Source organism: Neofelis nebulosa, chromosome 3, assembly GCF_028018385.1.
Source record: "Neofelis nebulosa isolate mNeoNeb1 chromosome 3, mNeoNeb1.pri, whole genome shotgun sequence".
NCBI lineage: Eukaryota > Metazoa > Chordata > Mammalia > Carnivora > Felidae > Neofelis > Neofelis nebulosa.
The window spans coordinates 135366180-135391209 of record NC_080784.1 but is presented as its reverse complement, the minus strand read 5'-3'; the positions used below and the strand labels follow the sequence as shown (position 1 = coordinate 135391209).

The 25030-nt window shown below is 40.9% G+C and overlaps 1 protein-coding gene across 5 annotated transcripts in view; it reads left to right on the top strand.

Moving 5' to 3' along the window:
* AFF1 (ALF transcription elongation factor 1) overlaps nucleotides 1–25030 on the top strand; it is a 255761-nt gene that overhangs the window by 43824 nt on the left and 186907 nt on the right. For 4 of the 5 annotated variants that reach the window (XM_058721981.1, XM_058721978.1, XM_058721977.1 and 1 more), the window contains one exon: nucleotides 15684–15787. In XM_058721981.1, coding sequence (XP_058577964.1) covers nucleotides 15720–15787 — 68 coding nt within the window. In that variant the 5' untranslated portion in view covers nucleotides 15684–15719. Of the gene's footprint in view, nucleotides 1–2977; nucleotides 3220–15683; nucleotides 15788–25030 lie in introns of those variants that run through there. The other variant, XM_058721976.1, reaches the window with a different exon arrangement.

Sequence of the window (25030 nt, the reverse complement as noted above, 5' to 3'; positions counted from 1 at the left end):
CATGCTCATCTGATTGAACCAGCCCGGCACCCCTGAAAGGCAACTTTTTGAAAATAAAACAAAATAAAAAAATCCAAACAACTCAGTGGAATAACTCTCCCGCTTTTTATTTATTATGAAAAAGTTAATTTTGACTTAAGTGTTGTTTTTTTTTTAATTTTTTTTTCAACGTTTTTTATTTATTTTTGGGACAGAGAGAGAGCATGAATGGGGGAGGGGCAGAGAGAGGGAGACACAGAATCGGAAACAGGTTCCAAGCTCCGAGCCATCAGCCCAGAGCCTGAAGCGGGGCTCGAACTCATGGACCGCGAGATCGTGACCTGGCTGAAGTCGGACGCTTAACCGACTGCGCCACCCAGGCGCCCCATTGACTTAAGTGTTTTTAAATAACCTACCATCTTTCTAGAAAGTAACCAATAGAAGTATATATTGGAATTGTTTACATACATGTTTGTTTCCGCTAGGCACTGAACCTTTGTTATTGATACGGCCTATCACCTAGCACATTACCTTAAGAATATTCATATAAATGGAATGAACTACTCTCTGACAAAACTATATTATCTTCAACCAAAAAATTTTGCAAAATTACATCCCTCAGTTCCAAAAGCAGGAAAATAAAATTATCAAACCTTCAGTCAACATTACTTACTAAGTTGACCACAGTTTGAACATATTAGGAAGTAGCATAGGATGATAAAAAGCAATATGGCAAAGGAAAAAGTTTTAGATAGGAATGGTAAAGCCCTTTACGTTATAAAATATTATGTGTATATGTATTACAATGAAGTATATTAGTTCTATAACAAAAAGGTTAAAATATTTGTTATGATTAGAACAGATACCGATCTCTATTAGAAGTTTTAAGAAGTACACAAACATCCTCTGTCAGAGGTGACTCCTGTCCCACTCTGCTCAGAGATGACTTCCAAAGCTTTCATCTAGGGCACACCAAATTTCATCAGGGACCACTTAATTATTTTAGCTGTTAAAGTAACCCAAATCAATATCATCATGGGAGCATAGGGAGTAGGAAGAAGAGTTGAATTTTGGAAAACAATCCATGGGAAAATGTTTAATTTGGAAATGCAAATATCTATTGATTGGGTTTTCAATCAACACTATTCATGTGCACAATAAAGGAATAATGAGGGGCAAAGCAATAGTGACAAAAAAGAAACAGAAAGAAAGAAAGAAAGAAAGAAAGAAAGAAAGAGAAAGAAAGAAAGAAAGAAAGAAAGAAAGAAAGAAAGAAAGAAAGAAAGAAAGAAAGAAAGAAAAGAAAGAAAGAAAAGAAAAAGAAAGAAAGAAGAAAAGTAGAAGGAAAAGCAGAAGAAAGAATACAGAGGGCACTGAGGGGGTTATTTTCATATATTATATTAATTCACATTATATTACATTTGAATAAGGTAATTTTCTTCGTCCAAATAATTTCACCACTTTAAACTGTTAAGATATTGGGGGCGCCTGGGTGGCGCAGTCGGTTAAGCGTCCGACTTCAGCCAGGTCACGATCTCGCGGTCCGTGAGTTCGAGCCCCGCGTCAGGCTCTGGGCTGATGGCTCGGAGCCTGGAGCCTGTTTCCGATTCTGTGTCTCCCTCTCTCTCTGCCCCTCCCCCGTTCATGCTCTGTCTCTCTCTGTCCCAAAAATAAATAAAAAACGTTGAAAAAAAAAATTAAAAAAAAAAAATTAAACTGTTAAGATATTGGAAAAACCCACCTGGGCCATTCGATATAACCTTTCTTTAAAAATGCCTTTTTCAGGGGCGCCTGGGTGGCTCAGATGGTTGGGCGTCCAACTTTGGCTCTGTTTGTGAGTTCGAGCCCCGAGTCGGGCTCTGTGATGACAGCTCAGAACCTGGAGCCTGTTTCGGATTCTGTGTCTCCCTCTGTCTCTGCCCCTCCCCCACTTGTGCTCTGTCTCTCTCTGCCACTCAAAAATGAAATAAATGTAAAAAAAAAAAAACTTTTTAAAAATGCCTTTTTTCTAATGCTTGTTTATTTTTGAGAGACAGAGACAAAGCATGAGCAGGGGAGGGGCAGACAGAGGGGGAGACACAGAATCCCAAGCAGGCTCCAGGCTCTGAGCTGCCAGCATAGAGCCAGACATGGGGCTGGAACTCACAAGCCAGGAGGTCATGACCTGAGCTGAAGTCGGGGGCTTAACCGACTGAACCACTCAGGGGCCTCTCAATGTAATCTTTCTGCATCTCTTTTGCTGGGGAGATGAGACGGTGCAAGGAAGACAATGCTTTCTTGGTATGCTCATAAAAGGAATCAGGTAGCATTTTAATTAGACATTAGCTTTGGTTCTGTTTGCCAAAGTCCTTCCCCTCCTAGGATTTTCTGGGGTTGGACTGGTGAAATGTAGATACCCAGAGGTTGGATTCAGGAAATTTGTTTCCCATGCCACTGTGTAGCTTGTGACATTGGCACAACACTTAATTTTCAGCTCTTCCATTTTATTGTTTGGGAAATGACAATAATGATGTACCTGTTTTATAAGGTTGTTGTGAAAATGAGTCGGGCCTGTGAATGAAAAGCCCTTTATAAAGTGTAAAATACTCCCGAGATGTGAGTTATCTCCCTTAAAAGGACACAGAATCTGTTTCAATTGTATAGGAGATTGCAGAAAGACTCCTTGACACTTTTAGTCAGAACTTGACCCTGCCGAAGCTCTTTGCAAAACGAAAGGGTTCTTGTGCCCCACGTCAGCTTGGGGCAGGGTCACCCACGCTGCCGGTGCGGTCACTGCAGTACTCCATCCTCAGCGGCTGCTTCCCCCTCATCCTCCCACTGGTTTCTCGGGGAGGGCGGCGATGTTCCTAGCCATCTGGGTGGCGCCAGCTAGAGGGCGTGGGCCGGGTGGATCCGCGTAGCGCGGCTGCAGGGTGAGGGCGGGGCGGGGCCTTCCGAGGAGGGCGTGGCCTTGCCTCCCGGCGTCCTGGCGCTGCTGGCGCGCGGAGCTGGTGAGCCAGCGAGCGGACTGGCGCGCGGCCCCTACGCACTGGGCTGCCGCCTGCGCGCGTCGCGGGCGCAGCTGCATTTTCGCCTCCGCGGCTCGAGAGCCCAGTCCCGTACGAACCACCTCTGAATCCCGGGGGGACGCGTTCCCCTACGCCCTCCGCACCCGCGCCCCTTCCCCACCGCAACAGGTCAGGGGAGGGCAGAGGCGGAGAGGGCGTACGACTTGCGACTGGAGGAGCAAGGGTCCGGAAGGTAAGCGGAGCCTTTTGCGCCCCCGAGCTGGGGGTCAGCCTGGCCCGGAACGCCGCAGCCGCTGACTTCTGGGAAGCCCAGACTCTCCCCGCCTCGCTGCCTGCTTCCCAGCACGCTGACTCAAGTAGCTGGCGTTCCCACTTTTCCGGTGGGAACCTTGGCGGGGAACGCGCAACGGAGACGCGGGGCTCGCACCACCCTTATTTGCAAATCCAGGGCAGGTAGCGTCTAGAAAAACGGTGTGGAGCGGTGGGAAACACTGGAAGAGACCCGTTCTCCTTCCCCACTCCCCCAGATCTGACATCTGCTGGTGCGCCCCGCGTCTTGCGGAAAGATGTTTGGTTTTGGAACCTGCTCTCAGGGTTGCGTAATAAAGTGTCCCAGAAGTTTCTCGGGCGGTAAAAACGGGGTTTTTCTCCCTTCCACCCGGAGTCTCGGAGTCTCCCTCCCCTCATCATTGTCACCCCTCCCCCTTGCGTATAGTTGAGAGAATTTAGTGGTTCCAGTCCGATCTAATTGTGCTTGAGAGGGAGGCATGTGCCGGTGGTCCGCAGCCTCCAGGGAGGGAGGGGAAAGTTGGAGGCACCTTCTGAGACTTGCCCCTGGGGCGGAGGCAGGCTCCGTTTGCCGAACGTGGGACTGCTTAATTTCTCTTGCTAATTTTTTACGCCAGTGTCAGATCCTCTGACTTCTGCTAGCGAGCCCTCAGGCGTCGCGTGCGCCAGGGTCATCGAATTAAAAGGGAGAGAAATTGGGAGAGTTGTGTGAATCGTACTTTCACCTTGGTGTAATAGTAGTTACGTTAATGAATCTGCGAGATACCTTCGAGCGCCTTGATACTTTCTTACTAGGTTAGTTTTCCAGGAGTTTCTATACACACTTACACCCCATTGTTGTTATGCAAATTGTCTCAGGAAGACCTTTGGATTTGGAGGTGGAGATGTCCGTATCTTCCGGGAGCCCGTCTCTTTTTGGGGGAGCGCTCGCAGTTTTTTTTGTTTTTGTTTTTTTTAACAGTGTGTTTTTTTTTCCAGTGTTAGATGGGGGTAATTTTAACCCTGTTGGTGTACGTTGAGGGCGGGGCCGGGGAGATGATACACCGTCGAGGAACCCGACAGATTTAAACCTTCAAGGAGAAACCGTAATTAAGACGAAGACCCAGTGTTCCCTGAGACAGTTGCAAAGTGAAAAAAGCTCAGAAATTGAGGCACAGAAAAACATCAGGCGACCGAACGGCCTGAGAGGTGTGGGAATTTTGCTCGTGCAAGATTATTTCAGAGCAAGGTCATGCAGAGTTCGTAGAAGGTAGGCAGAGGTGGGATACTTCTCCTGGAGCTACCTATGTCAGGCTCCGGGTGGAGATAGAAAAAAGAAAAGACCTTTGGACTGGGAGTCTAGTTCTGCTCGGAGGCTTGAGCATACCTAGGCATGGCCCTGTTTCAGTGTTTACTTCCTCTGTCTAATGTATTTCCTTAGCTTGCCTTTCATCTTTAGTGGAAAGGATTCCTTGAGTGGATATTCTGGAAATAAATTCACAGGAGAGTTGAAAATTCTGGATGGTTCTCCTGCTTTAATTTAAAGACAAATTTAATTTGTCTCTTGCCAGTGTCAGAAAATATTGTATTGGTGATAAATATGCAGAAAAGTAATGGAAAGTACTAAACAATAATAACCCAAGAAAAGGAAGGGAGAGTAGGAGAGAAAGCAAGAGAGTAACTCCTGGTACTTGTGTAAAACTAGAAAAAGGAATTTGAATTTAGCTAATTTAGAAGGGGGGAACCACAGAAAGGACTTGGGATGATTTGGTCACTTTAAGACAAAGAAGTATCGAAGAGGAGGACGCAAGGCTTTGAAAAAAAAATAAGTTTAGATATTGAGAGCTTACTTCCATCCCCCGCACCCTCCCCTTCTTTTCTTTTTCTAAATATAACTTGCAGGGATGGTGAGGCTGGAGGTATGGGATTTGCAGACATGTTGGTGTGAACTCTTAGCTTTCCACCTGCAGAAAGAAAATGAACTGTTACATATCAAAGTTAACAGGTTTTATTCATTCACTATAGCAATTCAATTTCTGTAGTGGCTTTGGCACTTGTGATTTGCTTAACTCTTCAACTTTGTAAAAATACAATTTTGAAGAATCACAGCGTGTTAAATTAGAATACAGAAATCATCCAGAGATAGAATTTATGGTCAGAAAATTTCAGTGATTTTAAACATTGCTTTCTCCTGCAAAATGTGGAGTATGCATGCATTTTTTTTTTGCCACCAGAAGTCACTGTTTCACTGTAGGGTTATAAGACCTAGTACTTTGAAGCAGTAGTAGTTAGAGACTACATCAAAACTGTCTGTCTCTCCTATTTCCTATCTGGTTTGACTGAATTTTGGAAGCAGTGGGTTGAGCTAAAAGTTAACTGCTTTATTAACCAAGAATCTCAATTGGATTTTGGATTAAATTTGGGAGAGTACCGTTCAATTAAGATACACAGATGAATTGCATGTTTGTTAGGAACTTCTACAAATCACTGTAGCTATGTGAGTGTTTAGTTGAAGTTATATTGCCTTGAGTTGAGAAGTAAAAAAAATAGGTTTAGAAAAGGTAACCTTGTTTTCCATATATTTTTTTCCTTTTTTTCAAGAAGCATTTGGAAGGAATTTCATGCTGCACGGTAATTTGTGTTTTCATCAAACAAATTTGCGTCATCATTTATGAAGTTAATTGGTTTTTAAAAGTACAAATCTTGAGATGGACTTATGCTTTCACTTTTTAAAAGGCAGAGCTAATTTATGTATAAATATTTGGATCGTTATAAGACACACACAGGGAACAATATACCCTGCAGGTGTTTCTGAAGGTATGGCAGCATAATTAGGATAGTGTCCTTACTATTAAAGCCCTACACTGAAAGCTGACCTTCAACTTGAATTTATTAGCTAACTTAGATATGTCTGTGGAAGATAAATGCTTGAAGTTCCCCTATTTTAAGACTCCAGATAATTAACTAATTTTTCAGGAGATTGAGAAAGTATGTTGGAGAGAGTACAAATTAAGGAGCTGCCTGAACATAAATGTACAGAGTTTTGTACATAAGTTATATTTTCCTTATTAAGTTACAAATTCTGTTCCCAAATGATATTTAATTGGCAGTAGTTTTCTAGCTGTCTTTTTTATCCCAGTTTTTTTTAATATATGCTGAATTGATTCTCAGATTTTATTAAAATAGATTTCATAAACCCTATAATCCATTTATTAAAATTCTACCACAGTGCAGAAGTAAATGTGAATATGTAGTTCTTTGTAGGTACATATCCTTTATTCCTGACTGTTTACATAGGCACAACAGATTATTGTACACTTGAGACTGAGAGGTTCTAAGGCCATCAGGGTTGCTAATAGGAGTTTCTATTCGCTTTAGTACAGAACTCCTTCAGTAGTGTTCTCCAGGGGAAGAAAATCAGCTGATTTTCTTAAATTAGCTGGCCCATTTTAAACATGACTAAGGATTTCTTGTTAGAGTGACTTTTTCCTATTAAAAGGCTGAAATTATTGTGACAAGTGGAGCCCAGAGGAGTCAGTTACATCATTCATATAATACCTCATATTCATTCCTAATACCTCATAAGTATCGAACATCTTCTGTGTGCCTCTCAGTACTCTAAGCTTTGGAGAAAATGTGATAACACCATGATCAAGAAAGAGAAAGTGCTCTTGCAGGTGGATTTTACGTTCATGTAGCATAAAATCTATTTACCAACAGCTTTCATTTAAGCCTAATTACAACTCTAAAGTTGGAGTTCATTTTCCATTTTAAAATCAGGAAATTGAGTTGAAGAAGTTAAGTGACTTGACTCTGACTCAAAGCCTGGTGCCCTTTCCACTATGGTACACTGAGTTGGCTTTGTTGATGTGTGGTTTCCTGTTTTTCAAGAATTACAGCTTGACTCTAAAGTATAAATAGTGTTTCTCCTTGGCTAAGTAATTCTTTCTGATCATTATGGGAATAAAAAAGCAGGTATTTTCATTTAGCATTCTGGACATGTATTTGTGACTCCAAAGGAAAATATTGTGCAGGCCTATTAAAAAGACATGTGATGTTTATTTGCACCATATAAAGATCCTTACCTTCCTAAGAATGATATGCAAGGGCTTATAAACCATCTCCCTTAGTGCTTCAAATCTATTAGAGTTATGAAAGGTCAGTCACATCAGTGTGTAAATCAGGATATAGCCATACCATTTCCTTCAATCTTATAGATTCAGTGAATTTATGCAGTGTAGCAGTGGTTTGCAAACTTCTAATGTCAGAATCTTCTGGAAGTCTTGTTAAAACACATCTTCCACCCCACCCCCCATCCCCCTCCCAAGCTTTTGATTCAGTGGGTCTGGGGTAATACCCAAGAATTTGCATTGTAACATGTTCACAGGTGATACTGATGATGCTAGTTCTGGAACTACACTTTGAGAAGTGCCATACGGCAGAGCATTTAAAAGCACGGTTACTAAGCCACACAGCTTGGGCTTGAATCTTGCATATGCCACCTACGAGCTGTCAGACCTTAGGCACATTAACTTTTTGTCAAAAATTGTGAAGGCTTTGAGATTCTACCCTACTTTCAAGCTAACAAGTTAACCTGCTACAGTTTCATGGGCTCTTGGGAATGACTTTATTACTCACAGTAATAGCTGTAGAGAGAGTATCAACATTTCCTTATACTGGTTCCCTAAGCCCCAGTTTCCAAAGAGAGATGTGGAGAGAGTCAGATGACACTTGGAAACAAAATGGGTTGCATTACAGGTGAGGAATCCTGAGCTTAGGGAATTCTAATCTTTTTTAATGGGCAGTAAGCATGTCTGCCCTTTGCTCCAGAGGGGGAGATATCTTGTTTATACTGCACAGTAAACATGCTGCCTTGTACTATAGGAGACACTATCTCTATTTTCCAAGGCCGTTCTCTATACAAACATCCTTAAAGATCGGAACAAAGACAGCTGGTGTCTCTGCTTGTATAATGTGCAGAAATGCCATAGACCTATGGAGAATTGGCTTCTAACACTTTTCCATTCCCTTATAAGAAGGGGTTAATAAGACTGTTACTCCTAATAAGATCTCCCTTATTAGATAGTTGAGTAGATTAAATGTACTAAAATTTGGCAAGTACTTGGAGAAGAGCATAATCTGTGCTACATAAATATTTCCTATTATTTCTCCTGAGGGAAAAAGTGTGTGTGTGTGTGTGTGTGTGTGTGTGTGTGTGTGTGTTTAATGGTAAGGATTGCCTTATAAGATGAAATAATTGTTTCAATGAGTATCCCTAACTTTGAATTTGTTCCAAGACACTTCTTTAATGGGTCTAAATTCTAAAATGGAATAATACATTGTTTTACCAGCCTGTGGAGAATGAGGCAGAAACATTTACTACCAATATTCATGTGTTCTCTCATGTTTCACTGCCTCATTATGATTATGTAGACTCCTGTGACTAATTCTGGGGGTGCCTGGTTGGTTCAGTCTAAGGAGCATGGGACTCTTAAAGAGCATGCAACGCTTGATTTTGCGGATGTGAGTTCGAGCCCTGGGTTGGGTGTAGAGATTACTAAATAAATAAATAAATAAGCTTAAGTAAAAAAAAAAAAAAAAAAAAAGAATCATATGACTAATTCTGTCCAGTGGACTGTCTATGGGAGTAACATGTGTTTCTGAGCTCAAGCATTTATAAGTGGCTCTTGTGAGACCCTCCAACTCTCTTATTATGGCAAACCCTGAAGCCACATTTTGAAATAATGGAGATTACAACAGCTTGGGTTTCTCAATGTGGAGAAAAGCTCCCTGCCCTCTTTCCTACCCCAACACACCAATATGCAATGGACATAAAGAGTGAGTATGAACGAAACCTTTGTTCTGTCAAACCACTGGGATTTTGATGTTAATTTGCCACTACAGGATAACCTGGACTATTCTATCCCAGTGCCTATATATATATATAATACCTGTCTACTTTATTTTATTTTTTATTTATTTATTTACTTTTTTTTCAACGTTTTTTATTTATTTTTGGGACAGAGAGAGACAGAGCATGAACGGGGGAGGGGCAGAGAGAGAGGGAGACACGGAATCGGAAACAGGCTCCAGGCTCCGAGCCATCAGCCCAGAGCCTGACGCGGGGCTCGAACTCACGGACCGCGAGATCGTGACCTGGCTGAAGTCGGACGCTTAACCGACTGCGCCACCCAGGCGCCCCTACTTTATTTTAAAATACAGGCTCTAGACTTGGAGCTTGCATTCTTCTGAGAGGATATGAGCAATTCACATTTATTGTCATTATTATTTTGCATAAATTAATTTCACATGATAAGCACTATGAAAAATATGAACAGTACTATTATTTTCCTACCCAAAGCCCTTCCCCTTGTTGTTGTTGTTGTTGTTGTTGTTACTAAAAGAACCTTAATTGTGTGTGGGGCTACACTGTGCCTAGCCTTAGGTGATAGATCATGCTTCTTCTCAGTGCTAACAACTTGTATCCCAATGTACCTCCCTCCCCATGCACCTTTAGGAGGCCGTGTGACCTAGCTCTGGTTTTTTGATAGGCAAGGTCTTGGGGAAAGATTTTCCTTTCTTGAAAAAAGGAGGAAGATATGGCTGGCATTAGCCACATCCTTCTCTTCTCATCTTCCTGCGTTAAATGCAGGTAAGATGTCTGGTTATAGCAGCAACCTTTTCATACCATGAGGTGACAGGCATAAAGACAACATGCTAAATATGGCCGAGCAGAAAGAGCCAGAGTTCTTGATGGCCTCATTGAATAGCTAAAACGGTATCAGTAGCCACCAACTTCTGGACTTGCTCTGGAAGAGTAAACTTCCGTTAACCAAGCAGTTGCTCCTTGCAGCTAGGCACGTTCCTAGAGTATAATGGAATTGAGAGTGGGTTGGCTGCAGGATGTGGTTGAAGGCACAGTAGTACTACAGTAGCTACTGTGGTCTCTCTGAAAATGTATCATTGAGCAGAGACCTGAGTAATGAGAGGGAGCCGACAGGATGTGGCATGTATATTTGAGTTTGGGGTAGCACCAGAGCCCTCTTGAACAAGGATTTGCAGTGAAGAGGTGGTTGGGAAAATCGTGTTCCATTATAGATTTCTAAGCTATGGGCTCATGGCATTGGAGAGCCAAAGGAACTGGGAGTGATCATATCAGTTTGGGACCTGGGGAGATTATGATCTGCTTGGGGTAGAGTTCTGGAGAATACCGACGAAAACAGTGTATGATGCGTGACTCACCTCTGACACATTGTCTGTTCCCAGGAGACTGTTACTCCTGGAGGTCTGTGTGGGGACAGGAAGGGAAGTAGACTTGATGGGGACTTCTGACCAGACCAATCCACACACCCTCTGGACTCTGGACAGAGTTATTTTCTCCTTTGGGAACTGGGTCATGGTCATGGGGCCTTGAGACCTGCTTAGGTCAGTTTGTTGTTGAAAAGCAATATATGGGTTCTCCCAAACATGTGCTTTGATTAGCAGAAGAATAGCCAGAACAGCAACTACTACCATTTTACTGAGTGCTTAACATGAGCCAGGCATTGTGCTAAAAATATTACAAACATTTAATTTAACCCTATGACAATCCTGTGAAGCCCTGTATTACTGATGAGAAAGCTGAGACTTTAGGGAAAAAATTAGTAAAAAAAAATTTTTTTTGAGATTATGTAGGTAGTAGGTTGCAAAGCAGGCCTTTTAACCAGCTTGTCTTAAAAGACTCCTGAGAGTAGGCTCCCTAGAATGTGCTAGGTTTTGGAAGCCCTTAAAAAATGAAAGAAAAAAAAATTTTTTTTTTACTTGAATTGTTTTTACCTGCTATTTGGGGGACCTGCTATTTGGGGGAGAAAAGCAATTTGATATACATGACATTTTTGTTTTTGAAACAATTTGTTGCAAGAGGCTGAAGGAGTGTAGAAGACCTCAGCAGGGTGCATTCCTTTTTTTTTTTAATTTTTTTTTCAACGTTTTTTATTTATTTTTGGGACAGACAGAGACAGAGCATGAACGGGGGAGGGGCAGAGAGAGAGGGAGACACAGAATCGGAAACAGGCTCCAGGCTCTGAGCCATCAGCCCAGAGCCTGACGCGGGGCTCGAACTCACGGACCGCGAGATCGTGACCTGGCTGAAGTCGGACGCTTAACCGACTGCGCCACCCAGGCGCCCCTAGCAGGGTGCATTCCTAAATGAAACCCATTTGTTTCACTTATATAAAATGTAACATAGATGTTACTGACTTAAATAACCAGAGAGGCTCCATATTCCCCTCTTCCCCACCCCCTGGCTCTGCAAGAGCTGCTGTGTATTGGAAACCTACGATGTGTCAGCTGGCTAGGCATTTCAGCTGGATTCTGTAATTCAGTCTTCTCAGTAACTGTAGAATGTGCTATACTCCATTTTACAGCTGGGAACACTGAGGCTGGTATGGTTTAATTTGCCCAAACTGATCCCTGGTCTCAACCTGAACCTGTTCTGTTGCACAGCCAAGTTGGTGTCTTCTCTGCTTTTTTTTTTTTTTTTTTTTTTTTAAGTAGGATTTTAAACTGCTCCCCCTATTTACCCCATTTTGTCTTTATAATCTAGGGAAATAATATAAAAATGTATGAAAATTTCAGGAAGACCTTCTGATTTCAATATTTGTAGGCCAGTCCATTTTCTTCCAAGCCCCTATATTTTAGAGGCAAAACTGTTTACATAGATAATAAAAGATTCATAGCATATAGAATAAAAGTGTCCCTTTCCAGAGAAGTCACCATTTACAGTTTGGTATATGTGTGCACACATGCACATTTGTGTGTATATGATACATAAACATTAAAATAAAACATTTGCTTTTTTAAAAAAAAGTCAATGTTTATTTATTTTTGAGAGACAGAGAGAGCATGAGTAGGGAAGGAGCAGAGAGAGAGGGAGACACAGAATCCAAAGCAGGCTCCAGGCTCCAAACTGTCCGCACAGAGCCTGACGCTGGGCTCGAACCCATGAACTGCAAGATCATGACCTGAGCTGAAGTCGGATGCCCAACCAACTGAGCCACCCAGGCACCCCTAAAGCATTTGTTTTTAAAACAAATTGGCTCACACTGTCCATATTGTTCAGCATCTTGTTTAGGTAAACATCCTTTTTGATGTTTTGTTGCATCTCATGATGTATCATAATTGATCCAGCCATTTCTGTGTTGGCATGTATTAGGTTGTTACCAGTTTTCTTACTGTTACAAACAATATTTTATTGTACATAACTCCTTGTACACTGTGACTGTATTTTTAAGAAAGATTCTTTGAAAGAGACATTAACTGAAGCATATACTAATTTCCTTTCTTAGCAGTGGTTTAGGTTAATAACTTCCTGACTACAGTAGGTCTCTATTCCAACTTTTTAAAAAATTTTTTATTTATTTAATTTGAGAGAGAGAGAGAGAGAGACAGCACCAGTGGGGGGGGGGGGGGGCAGAGAGAGAGAGAGAGACAGGGACAGAGAGAATCCCAAGTAGGCTCCTTGCTGTCAGCACAGAGCTTCACTCAAGGCCCAAACTCATGAATCTTGAGATCATGACCTGAGCCAAGATCAAGAGTCATACACTTAACTGACTGAGCCACCTAGGCGCCCAGCTAACCTAACCTATGTGAGTTGCGTGGCTATTCCATACAGAGGTGTAAATCATACATCACCTAAACTGTCTGTCACGGGCTGAATTTGTTCTTTTCTGTGAGACATAATTGAGATAACAGTCAATAATCTGGTGATGTAGCTTCCTAGCACTTGTCTCTGTGGAAAGGATTGTGCCTCCTGGCAAATCAAAGAATTTGAGTTGTACAGACTCTGGCTGTGCCTGGGGGCAGATCCCTGAGAGAATATGTCTCTTTCACTTTGTACACTGCCCACTCACCCAAGATTATTTTCAGAGAGAGAGAGTGTGTGCACATCCAGGGGAAGGGGAGAAGGGCAGAGAGAGAGGGAGTGAGAGAATCCCAAGCAAGTTCTGGGCTCCCAATGCAGGTTCAAACTGTGAGATCATCACCTGAGCCGAAATCAAGAGTGGGATGCTTAACCACCCAGGCACCACCCCTAGAGCAGTTTTACATTCACAGCAACATTGAGAAAGTAGAGAGATTTCCCTTAAACCACCCCACCCCTGTCCCCATGCACAGCCTTCCCATAATCAGTGTCTCCCGCTAGAGTAGTATATTAGTTACAAATGATGAATTTACACTGACACATCATTATCATCTAGAATTCTAGGACCATCTTTCACTGCAGGTCTGCATGGCTTGCTCCTCACTTTAAGTCTTTGCTCAAATGTTACAGTCTCTGACCACCATATATAAAATTGCAAGAGTCAGAGGCTCAACCAGCTGATCTACCCAGGCGCCCTTTATTGCCTTTTAATATCTAACATCTATGTATTTTTATGTGTTGTCTTTGCTAAACTCTAGTTTGCAAGCTCTGTGATGGCAAGTCTTTGTTCTTCACTCATATTCTTTGTACCTGGGCTGGAGTAGATGCTCAGGAAACATTTGCTGGCCTAGTGAGTAAGTGAATAAACAAGGGAACTCAGGACCCTTCTCAGGGTTGGTGTTTTTCCACAACTCAACCTACCTCCCCCCTCACTGCTTGCTCACTCCCCACCAACAAGCCCCAGGGAAAGCACTGTTGGTCTGCAAGCAGGTGGGGCATCTTCCTTGGGAGGGTCCTGTGGGAGAGACCATCAGGACTCTTCAAAAGGGTTTAAATGAAAACATACTATTTTATTGGCCATCTACTGTGTGCCAGCCCTGCATGTCAAGAGAGAGAAGGTGAGAGCAGCAACAGGGGTGGAGGGAGAGAAAGGTGGGGGAGGGAGAGTAATGGCAGGAAAGAGGGTAGAGAAAGAGAGGAAAGGAAAATAAAAGTGTATTTGAGAGAGGGAAAGTGAGAGAGAGAGAAGGGGGGGGGGAGGGACGATGACTGGGATTTAAAATTGGAGAATTTAGGAAACTTGGCTAAGCTGGGTTAAGTAGGGCTGCTGTAGCTGGTTAGAGGAGTGTGCGAATCCAAAGCTTGTTCGACCCTGAAAAAGAGAGCTCTACTAGTGTGAGTTTAACTAGAATATGTGCAGTATCCATGTTGCGTTCTTTTTTGGGGGGAGGAGATAGAGTGTATATCTACTTGTATGGAAACATTGTGGTCAGCAACTTTAATTTCAGGGAGGAGGAGATAAAAGGACCTTATCAGGTGTCAGAATAGCACTGGCCTATATTCAATGTTTCAGCCTCAGGCTGGAAGTGTAACAGCCTCTTAAACATAAGAGCAAGCTAAAACTGTTACAAATTTAGTGTGTTTTCATTTGTATCACAGTTTGTTAAATATGTGCTAAGATAATTTGTAACATATCCTTTGTCTTAAGGATGTTTGAAAAAAATTGAACTATTTAAAGCAAGTTAGGATAAGTGCAGTAAATTTACAAATACATATACAAGAAAGGGAAAAGGAAACAGCTGTTGATAGTGTTAACCAAAGACAGGTTGCTTCTAGAGATACACAGGACAGTACCAAGGCCATCTGCCCAGGTTGTATAACTTTTTCTTTTTCTAATTTTTGACCAGAACTGTTTTGAGAGAAGGTTCAAAAATGACTTTGGGGATTAAACACATTTTATGAGTGGAAGTAAAATCTTAAGATTGGCTCCTATTTGGCCTACATTTTATTCAGTATTGAATTCTTATATAAAGACCAACTGGTTGATTTCCTTTCTTGTGCAACTCTTACTTTCTTTTGATTCTGTTTCCTCAGGCAGATTACTTAAAACTGGGTTTCCGTTTTCTTATCTATGAAATGGGTTATTAGTATGTGGGATATTAGTATATGCCTTTCAAGTTTATTGCAATGTTTACATCAACTTTCATTTTAAAAAGGGATTAACACAATGCTTGGCAAAAGTAGACACTGGGGACATGTTATTCCTTTCATACTCCTCATGATTAACTTATGCCTATCTCTTCTTGCTGAAATGGCTTTGAAATTTAAAAAAAAAATTTTTTTTAAAGTTTATTTGTTGAGATAGGACAGGCAGAGGAGGGGCAGAGAGAGGGAGAGAGAGAGAATTCCAAGCAGGCTCCTCACTGTCAGCACAAAGCCCCACGCGGGGTTTGAGCTCACCAATCATGAGGTCATGACCTGAGCTGAAATCAAGAGTCGGACATTTAACCAATTAAGTCACCCAGGTGACCCTGAAATGGCTTTGAGTAACAGCCTCAAAACTGAAAGTACCTTTGCCCTATGATATATGGTAGCCGGTTTGTTTATGCAGCTTGAAAGTTGATGAAGAACCACACTCCCTAATTCTAATAAGAACATTGAATTCTGTTTCCAGTAGGATTTTCTTGCAAGTTATGCATGCCTAGGAGTTTACTTATGGACTAATATTCAGATTGCTGTTTCTCTTTCAGATGAACAGACTTGTTACTTTCCACTGACTGGCAGCAATGGCGTTTACTGAAAGAGTCAAAAGCAGCAGCAGCAGCAGCAGCAGCAGCAGCAGCAGCAGCAGCAGGTAACAACTGTGAAATCCCTGATTCAAAGATGCGACAACATTTAAGTTTATAATCTATGTTTCAAAGAATAAGCTTGATCTTTTTCATTTTTGCAATGCAATAAGATATGTGAAAATGTCAGTTTTCAGTTTTCTCTACAGGAAGCCAAACCTCTTAGACTGGCTACATATTTTCTTTAAATCTAATACTCTCTCAGCCTCGTAACTCCTTTCTTTAACATGTGGATGTTATATATAGTAGATCAGCATCCTAATTCTGTGTTCAAGATACTGGTCCGTATTCCACTGATCTGCAGAAATGAGCACCTATTCAGCCTGTGCTGGAACAAATATGAGATCTACCTTATCATGGGAGCTTCAAAGGAGGGAATTCTGTCAGTTACATTTTATTTACTTTCACATCTCTCCCTCCAAGTGTGCACATACAGTTAACTTCCTTCTTGCATATACTATGGGGTCAGGGTTGATTGAGGGGAGCATGTTAACATTCTGAAGCAGCTATTAAGAATAATTCATATGATAGCCAGAAGGCATTCTTAATATCACTGATCAGTTTTTTTTTTATACTGTTAGATATTCCAAAACATATTAAAGTATGAGACATGTAGACTCAAACTTACTCAACTGATATTTATTGAGAGACAGATGATAGTGCATGCAATTCTGGAAGGTCCTGCCTGGATGCTTTCCCACTTCCCCTTTCTGGTTCAGTTAGAAAACTTGTCCTCCATTCCAGGTGGCCCTGGTGGGACTGTTGTTAAACTTGGTGCACTGTCCTCCCCCACAGAGGAAGGCATGTGACCCAGGCTGCAACAATTCATGTTCTGCTAGAGCTGGGGGAAGCTATTGTCATCTGTCTTTAGGCTTGTCCTTGTGTTCGGTTACACATAAGTTTTAAATTTGTATGTAGTTAAATGTCTTGTCCTTTATGGATTCTGGTTTTGATTGTGCTTAGAAAGGTCTTTCCAGCTCCAAGATTGTGAAAATAATGTCATGTGTTCTCTGCTGGCACTTCAGTGGTTTCATTTTTTGCATTTAAATCAGAACTTGTGAGCTGGTGGCCTATGGGACAGATCTGGTCAACAGATGGGTTTTGTTTGGCCCCTCACAGTGTTCTAAAAAAATATATCTGCCAATGTTTTTTACATAACAATCTAGACTTCCATCTTCTCTTTAAAAACTTAAGATTTAATAACATTGGGCTTGCATTGCTATATCGCAGCACTCAGATACAGTCAAATGGCTGTTGCTCTTTTAGACAAGGCCATGAACTTAGACAAGTTCTAATTCAGAACTTACCAAATGGTATGCCATCAGTACTTTTCAGGTGTGCCAACATGTTTGTCCCCTCAGCCTGCCAGTCAGCCAGAACTCCAGGATTCCTACCTGCATTCCCCCTGCAGACTTCTGCTTTGTCGGGATTCCCCAGAAAGACTTGATGTAAAAAAAAAAAAAAAAAAAAAGAAGAAGAAGTCAGGAGGGATGCCTGGATGGCTCAGTCGGTTCAGCATCTGACTTTGGCTCAGGTCATGATCTCATAGTTCATGAATTCAAGTCCCTGGTCAGATGAGCTTGAACCCAGCTCCAGTGAGCTGGTTTCCAGTGAACTCCTGCCCCACTTCTCTCTCTCCCCCTCCCCTGCCCTTTCCCCTCCCCCCACTCTGCTTCTCATGGGATTCTCTGTCTCTTCCTCTCTCTGTCTCTCTCCCTCCCCCCCCCCTGCTTCTCATGGGATATTCTCTCTCTCTCTCTCTCTCTGCACCTCACTCGCTCCCTCTCTCTCAAAAAAAAAAAGAAAAAAGAAAAGAAAAGAAATTAAAAGAAGTCAGGAGAGCACAGCAGCTTTCTAGTTCACCACAGTTCCCACACAGTTGGACTCCCACATTCACCTCACTGCTTAGCCCAATTAACTTGTGACCCTTTTCAGATCTTGGGCTTTTAATTTTTTTTTTTAATTTTTAATTAATTAATTTTTGAAGTAGGCTGTATGTCCAGTGTGGGGCTTGAACTCATACCCTGAGATCAGAAGTCACATGCTCTACCCACTGAACCAGCCAGGCGCCCTAGATCTTGGACTTTTTGTGGTATTTTGATCCATCTGTAATTAATTTTAGTATAAAGTATGTGCTGTAAATTTCCATATTAATAGGAAAGTGAAAAGGTCCAAGGGATGTTAGGGAGCCATTTTTTTTAAAAAGCTAAGCAGTTGTTTGACCATAGTTTATTAAATCATCATCTTTTCTCCACTGATTGAGTGCTGCACATGTAAATTCCACCACATTTTTAAGTCTCTTGTTGGACTCCTTTGTCCCATAGATTGTTTCTTCTGCCAGTGGTGCCAGTGCTATTTCACTGTATTCCCATAGCTCAAAATATGCCGACACTTCTTTGTCGTTACTTTTCATTTTCAGAATTTTGATAGTTATTCACATCTGATTACATTTCCATATGTACTCTGATGTCTTTAGTCATTTTCTAGAAAAATGTTGGCATTTTGATTGGGGTCCCTTTGAATTTCGCCAGTTGGGGCAAGTCAGATTCTATAGCTTATTAAAACTGGGTCTTTCTACAAAAGAATCTAAATATCAGAATGATGAAATTTTAAGAGGTTGAGAAATTTTATTTTTTTCAAAAAAATTTTTTTAACGTTTATTTATTTTGAGACAGAGACAGAGCATGAACGGGGGAGGGTCAGAGAGAGAGGGAGACACAGAATCTGAAACAGGCTCCAGGCTCTGAGCAGTCAGCATAGAGCCCGACGCGGGGCTCGAACTCACGGACCGCGAGATCGTGACCTGAGCCGAAGTCGGCCGCTTAACCGACTGAGCCACCCAGGCGCCCCAAGAAATTTTAAATTTCAGTTGTATGGTGTTTGGAGGTAGGATTTTTCAAAAATTTCTAGTTGTTGACCTTTCATCCTATACAATTTCTGGTAGAAGAATCAATTGTAATAGTTACAGTATTCTCAGTGGCAAGATTAAAAAGGTATTCTGTATTCTATTATTTACGTATGTTTTCCATTGTTGCTAATTATTAAGTTAGGATGCAAAAAGGGCCCTTGTAGTAACATTGTAGCACTTACAGAACTGGTTTTATTGTTGGTGACATTTTTTCAACTCATCACCTTCCTGATGTGCTCCTTTTAATTTTAATACCCAGTACAAGTGATAAAGCCAGGGAAAATCCTAAATGGAGCTCAATTTTTAATATAAACCAATAGCTCACTGTTTAAATGTTTAATCATGATACTTTAATCTTTTGGTAGTCCAGAAAAAAAACCCCACAAATTCATGTGGAACTGGTCCAGGGCTATCACATATTTGAAACAGATGTGTCTTGAGTGTGCAACTCTAATTGTTCAAATGAAATAGAAATCTGAGTGTGAGCCCTTACTTTGCTCAGGGCTATCAAAAGTCATAAGCGTGGACAGAATATCAATGTAATGGGCAAAGACAGTATTTGTTTTAGTTGTTATAAATAATGGGCTTATTCTGTGATTTCCAGGTTTATCACCGTTGAACACTACTGAATCTGAGCTCACCTGTATTTCCCCCTACCCTCCTTCTCCCCCTCTCCTTTCTTTTTGTTCTTTCCAAAAATTGTTAGTGGAGTATAACCAACTGGAAAGGGCAGACGTTATTAGTACAGTTCAGTGTGTTTTCACAAAGTGAACACACTTGTGTAACCGATGAAGTGACAATACCAGCTCTCCAGAAGCCTCCGCCTGTCCCCTTTTAGCTACTAACTCCCTCAAAGGCTGCCGCTATTCTGACTTCTAACACTATGGATCTGTTTTGCTTGCTTTTAGATTTCATTTCATATAATCCTACAGTATGCTTTTTATGTTTCCTTATTCAGGTTTAATGTTTGTTATTTTTATTTCTTCTGTTTCATAAATTGTTATCTTTACCATTTAAGTATTTCAGTAATGTATTTTATTTTGAAATACTATATTAGGTATATTTTATATAGTTGATATTAAATACGTTTATTTTCCTTTCAAGTTTCCATGGTCTGATATAACATAATTATCCTTGCTCTTCCATTTCTTTCCTTCTAACCTCCAACTATTAGCTCTTTAGTTTTATTTATTTAATTGTTTTTAATGTTTATTTTTGAGAGAGACAGAGTGCAAGTGGGGGAGAAGCAGAGAGAGAGAGGGAGACACAGAATCCGAAGCAGGCTCCAGGCTCTAGGCTCTGAGATGTCATCACAGAGTCTGATGTGGGGCTTGAACTCACGAGCCGTGAGATCATGACCTGTGCTGAAGTCGGATGCTTAGCTGACTGAGCCACCCAGGCTCCCAGCTCTTTAGTTTTAAATTGTCCAACTTGATAGCACATTTTATTTTATAGTTACCTGTACCCTTGAAACCTTGGTCTTTAAATTGATAACAGAAGTTGAAAAACCAACAGCATTATATACATTATTTTGATTGGGAAGTAAAATAGTGTATAGAGTTTCATTTCATATATGGGTTCAAAGTCATCACAAGAAACACTTGGAAGAGAAGGTTCATTTTGGTCAGGACAAATCAACCCTTGACTTTAGCTAATTAAATTGTTCAAATTCATGGCACATTTTAAATTGCTTCATCTTTGGGGCACCTGGGTGGCTCAGTCAGTTAAGCATCTGACTTTGGCTCCAGTCATGATCTCGTGATTTGTGGGTCTGAGCCTCACATCAGACCTCTGAGCTGTCAGCACAGAGCCTGGAGCCTGCTTCAGTTGCTGTGTCTCTCTCTCTCTGACCCTCCCCTGCTCATGCTCTATCTGTCTGTCTGTCTCTCTCTCAAAAATAAACATCTAAAAAAAATTAATTGCTTCATCTTTGAACGTATGTTTATTTATTTAGAGACAGCACATGAGTACATGCTCCCACGTACATGCGTGGGTGGGAGGGGCAGAGAGAAAGGGAGAGAGAATTCCAAGCAGGATCCCTGCTGTCAGTGCAGAGCCTGACCGGGCTCCATCTCACGGAACCATGAGATCATGACCTGAGCCAAAACCAAGAGTTGGACGCTTAACCAACTGAGCCACCATGGCACCCTAAATTGTGTCATCTTTGATTTTTTTTAATGTTCATTTTTGAGAGAGAGAGAGAGAGAGAGGGAGAGAATCTGAAGCAGGCTCCAGACTCTGAGCTGTCAGCATAGAGCCCGATGAGGGGCTCAAACTCACAGACCCGAGATCATGACCTGAGCCGAAGTTGGACACTTAACTGAGCCACTCAGGTGCCCCAGTTACTTTATCTTTGAATGGTGTTTTTATTTTTTGCTGGAGTTTTTAGTTTTTCCTTATTGAGAGAACATGCCTTTTTGCTATTTCACCAATCTGTTCCCCTTCTTCCCCTTCAGTATCTATTGTACAAATCTCTCATTTTCTTCTTGGAATCCTGAAACTGAAATTAATTTTTACAAATTGTGTGCTAAATTACATTCTTCTGAAAGTGGGCCCAGATAAATGAAGCTAGTGAGTAAAGCTGGGATACATTCTAGGAAAATGTTAGTTGGTGATGGGGTTTGGGGGCGGGGGATGGGGAACATGTGAAGGTGAAACATAAGAATGAAATAAATTTTATTTCAGGCTATATCACCAGATTTGTGGGACATGATTTTATTGTTTTCTGCCATTAAGGGTAGGTACGTATACATGTTTTAGAAGATCTCCTGAGATATGCTTTTCAGTCCTTGGGAAGATTTAAAAGATTAAATTTTGTGAATGCTGGATTATATTATAGTACTGTACTCTTGGAAGCCTGTCTTCCCCAGGAGAGTCCGAAATAATGTTTAACTCTCCTAATTGAGAAGAGTCCTCAATTAGTAAGGAAGCTACAAGGTGTTAAGCCGATTAACACCTATTATATGGACAGATTTTCTCTGTGTGAGTAAATCAGAGACCTAACTTCCAAATGCTTACTAGAGAGATTACTGGCTATAGGCCATATTTTTCTGAAACAGTGATTGGCCTGGGCATTGTAAATAATCCACACCTGGACTGTGACCTGGGGAAATAGGAAGATTTCCTGTATTTCCCAAGCAAGTCATTTAAGGCCTGATTTACAAGTGCAATAATGTTTCTTATATAGAATTCATTGTATCCCTTCATTTAGAAAATGGTTCCTCATCCTTTAGTATGTGACATTGTCATTAGTAATTTAAGATGAGTCACTCAGTTTGATGGGTTTAGAAGAGTTTGGTTTCAGACTTACCCCAGACCCGAGGAAATCTTTTTCAAAATTAGTTGTCTCCCAAAGGGAGAGTTAAATCAGGGGGTGGGGTGGGGTGGGGTGGGGTGGGGTGGGGACTGAGGCTAAACTGTAGAAATACTGCATAATTTCACTAGTAAAATCCAGTGGAGCTGGTATTACATCTGTGTTATAGTGAGCTGGAGTGTGGGACTCTGCAGTGGGATGGCTATGTTTAGTTCTCTGACACATGGGTTACTTGGGCAAATTGCTCAACTTTTAAAACCTCATTAAAATGGGGATAAGAATAATGTGTGTAAAGTGCTTATGGTACCTCCTACATCATAAGTCCTCAATAAATGATTAATTCTACCGCTTTGGTGATGATGGTAGAATGGTGGATGGATTTCAGGGGGAGTCAGAAGCTTTCTTATTTCTGTTTTGAGGGGAAAGGCTTTATTTAGAGGCAACTCTTTGGATAGAAGAGATTGTTTTGTGAGCTACTCCAGGAATAGCATTCATAGAAAGAAGAATGATAGAGGAAACAGTCTCTTAAAAACAAAACACAGAGGGTGTTTATTTGGAGAGCATGTAGATACAGTTATAAGTATTGCTGTGGTCTATTTTACATTTAATATTGGCTATTGGATTGTCCCTAAATCACATACAATATAAAAAAACACTGCTGCATAGTATTTTCCTTTCTACAAGTAGTGTAGTCTTAAAAAAAAAAAACAAAACACTTTTTAAGTATACAGTTTAAGGATTTTTAATAAATTTACTGAGATATGCAACCATTTCTACAACCCATTTTCAGAATTGCACTCCCAGTAGATGCAACTGCCTGTTTCCCACCCCAACCCCAGGCAGCCATTACTCTACTTCATACTTGTGCCTATTCTGAACATTTCATGTACACGCAGTCACATAATATGTGGTTTTTGTGACTGGCTACTTTCACTTAGCGTAAAGTTTTCAAGATCCATCCATGTGATAGAATTTATCAATATTTCATTCCTTTTTATTGCCAAATAACCCATTGTATGGATATACTAGTGGTTTGTTTTTGTTTTTGTTTTTACTGTGCACCAATTGATGGACATTTGGGTTGTATCCACTTTTTGGCTGTTATAAATAATGTTGCACATGTGTTTTCATTTCTTTTGGGTAGATACTAGAAGTGGCATTGCTTTCTCATGAGGTAGATTCCTGTTTAGAGACATCTTTAGGTTATTCTAAGTTCCAGATTATTGTGCCAGTGGGTCAGTTTCAGATTCGTTTGCAGATGGTTTTTCCTTTTGCCTTCAGCCCTGAACTGTACCAATGCTAAGAGTTGGAGAGAATGAGTTAATATCATTTAGTGCCTTCTATATAATGGATACTAGTTTAGGTAATGGCAGTATATCATTTTACATGATACTTTGGTCTGCGGTGGTGTATAAGAGGGACATTGAGTTACATTGTTTAGGATTACACTATCTTTGTAAGGATACAAATTTTATGCTATCCTGATTTGGAGAAGAGCCTTTTTCTTTGTGTGGAGTTTCAATTACAATAATCCTTTTCTTCTGAAGTTACTGAGCAGTTAGCCTCCTTAAGAATCTGTGAAACATGGTTAGGAAGAAGAGAATTTCAGTTCAGGTTCCTGTGGCTTATGAGAAGCCTGTAGGACATTATTTCAGAATCAGAGTCTTGTTTTCTTCTGCTTCATGATAACCCTGTAAAGTGGTCAGATTAGATGGTAATCCACCTCCTTGTACCAGAAGAAGCAAAGGCCTGGAGAAGTCAATAGCTGAATGTGTGAATCAGAGTATAGGGAATGCTGGGGGCAACTGGTTTGTTTTGGTTGTGAAATTTTTAAATTACTATACAGAATAACATTTAACATACGAGGCACATTCATTGTGTGCAATTCATTTCTGCTTTTGACCAACAAGTTTGGATGCCTTCATCAGACGAAGCCTTTTTCATAAACCGCATCACAGACTGCTGCCATTTTGTTGCTAAAATCGTAGACACTGGATTGTATATGTTTTCGTAAGTAAGATGTTAATAGATACAGCTAAGAGAACATGTCTTATTAAAGCTATTGAAAGCATGAGATTGTCCAAGACTTCTTGTTAAGAGTCTAAAGGGAAGGGGGGAGGGCAAGATAGACAAAGAGGAAAGGGAGGGAGGGAAAGGAATCTTGTGCGTTGAAGCAGCAATAAGGAAATAATATTGGCTCTGATTGGCCTTGATAATCTATTATATGGACTTCATCATAGTTCTTGCCTACCCTCTCCTTGTCCCTCCTTCACTTTAAAAGACATTTTTTTCATAGAAATATTTAGATATTAGGAAAAGTAGAAAAAATATTTCATTATCAAATACCCTTTTCCCATATTTAACATTCTCAATATTTTGTCACACTTAAAATCTATCCTTTTTCTTTGCCCCTTTTCCTTTTTTTTTCTTTGCTAAAGGATTTTATTTTTTATTTTACTTATTTATCTTAATGTTTATTTTTGAGAGAGAGAGAGAAAGAGCATGAGTGGGGAAGGGGTAGAAACAGAGGGAGACACACAATCCAAAGCAGGCTCTAGGCTTTGAGCTGTCAGCACACAGCCCGACGTGGGGCTTGAACTCACGAACCATGAGATCATGACCTAAGCCAAAGTTGGATGCTTAACTGACTGAGCCACCCAGGCATCCCTTTGCTGGAGTGTTTTAAAGTAAATCCCAGGCATCTATTTTTTCACTCCTGCATACTTTATGTGCATCACTAAAAAAAATACAGATATTTCACTACATAACTGGACACCAATTTCATACCTAATTAAATAAACATTTTGGATTCATCTAATGACTAGCCCATATCCAAACTGTTGATATTGTTTACAATGTCTATTAAAGTTAGGGGCACCTGACTGACTCAGTGGGTAGAGCATGTAACTCTTGATCTCAGGGTCATGAGTTTGAGCCCCATGTTGGGTGTAAAGATTACTTAAAAGGTGGGGGGGGGTGGCACTTGGGTGGCTTAGTTGCTTAAGTGTGCAACTCTTGATTTTGGTTGAG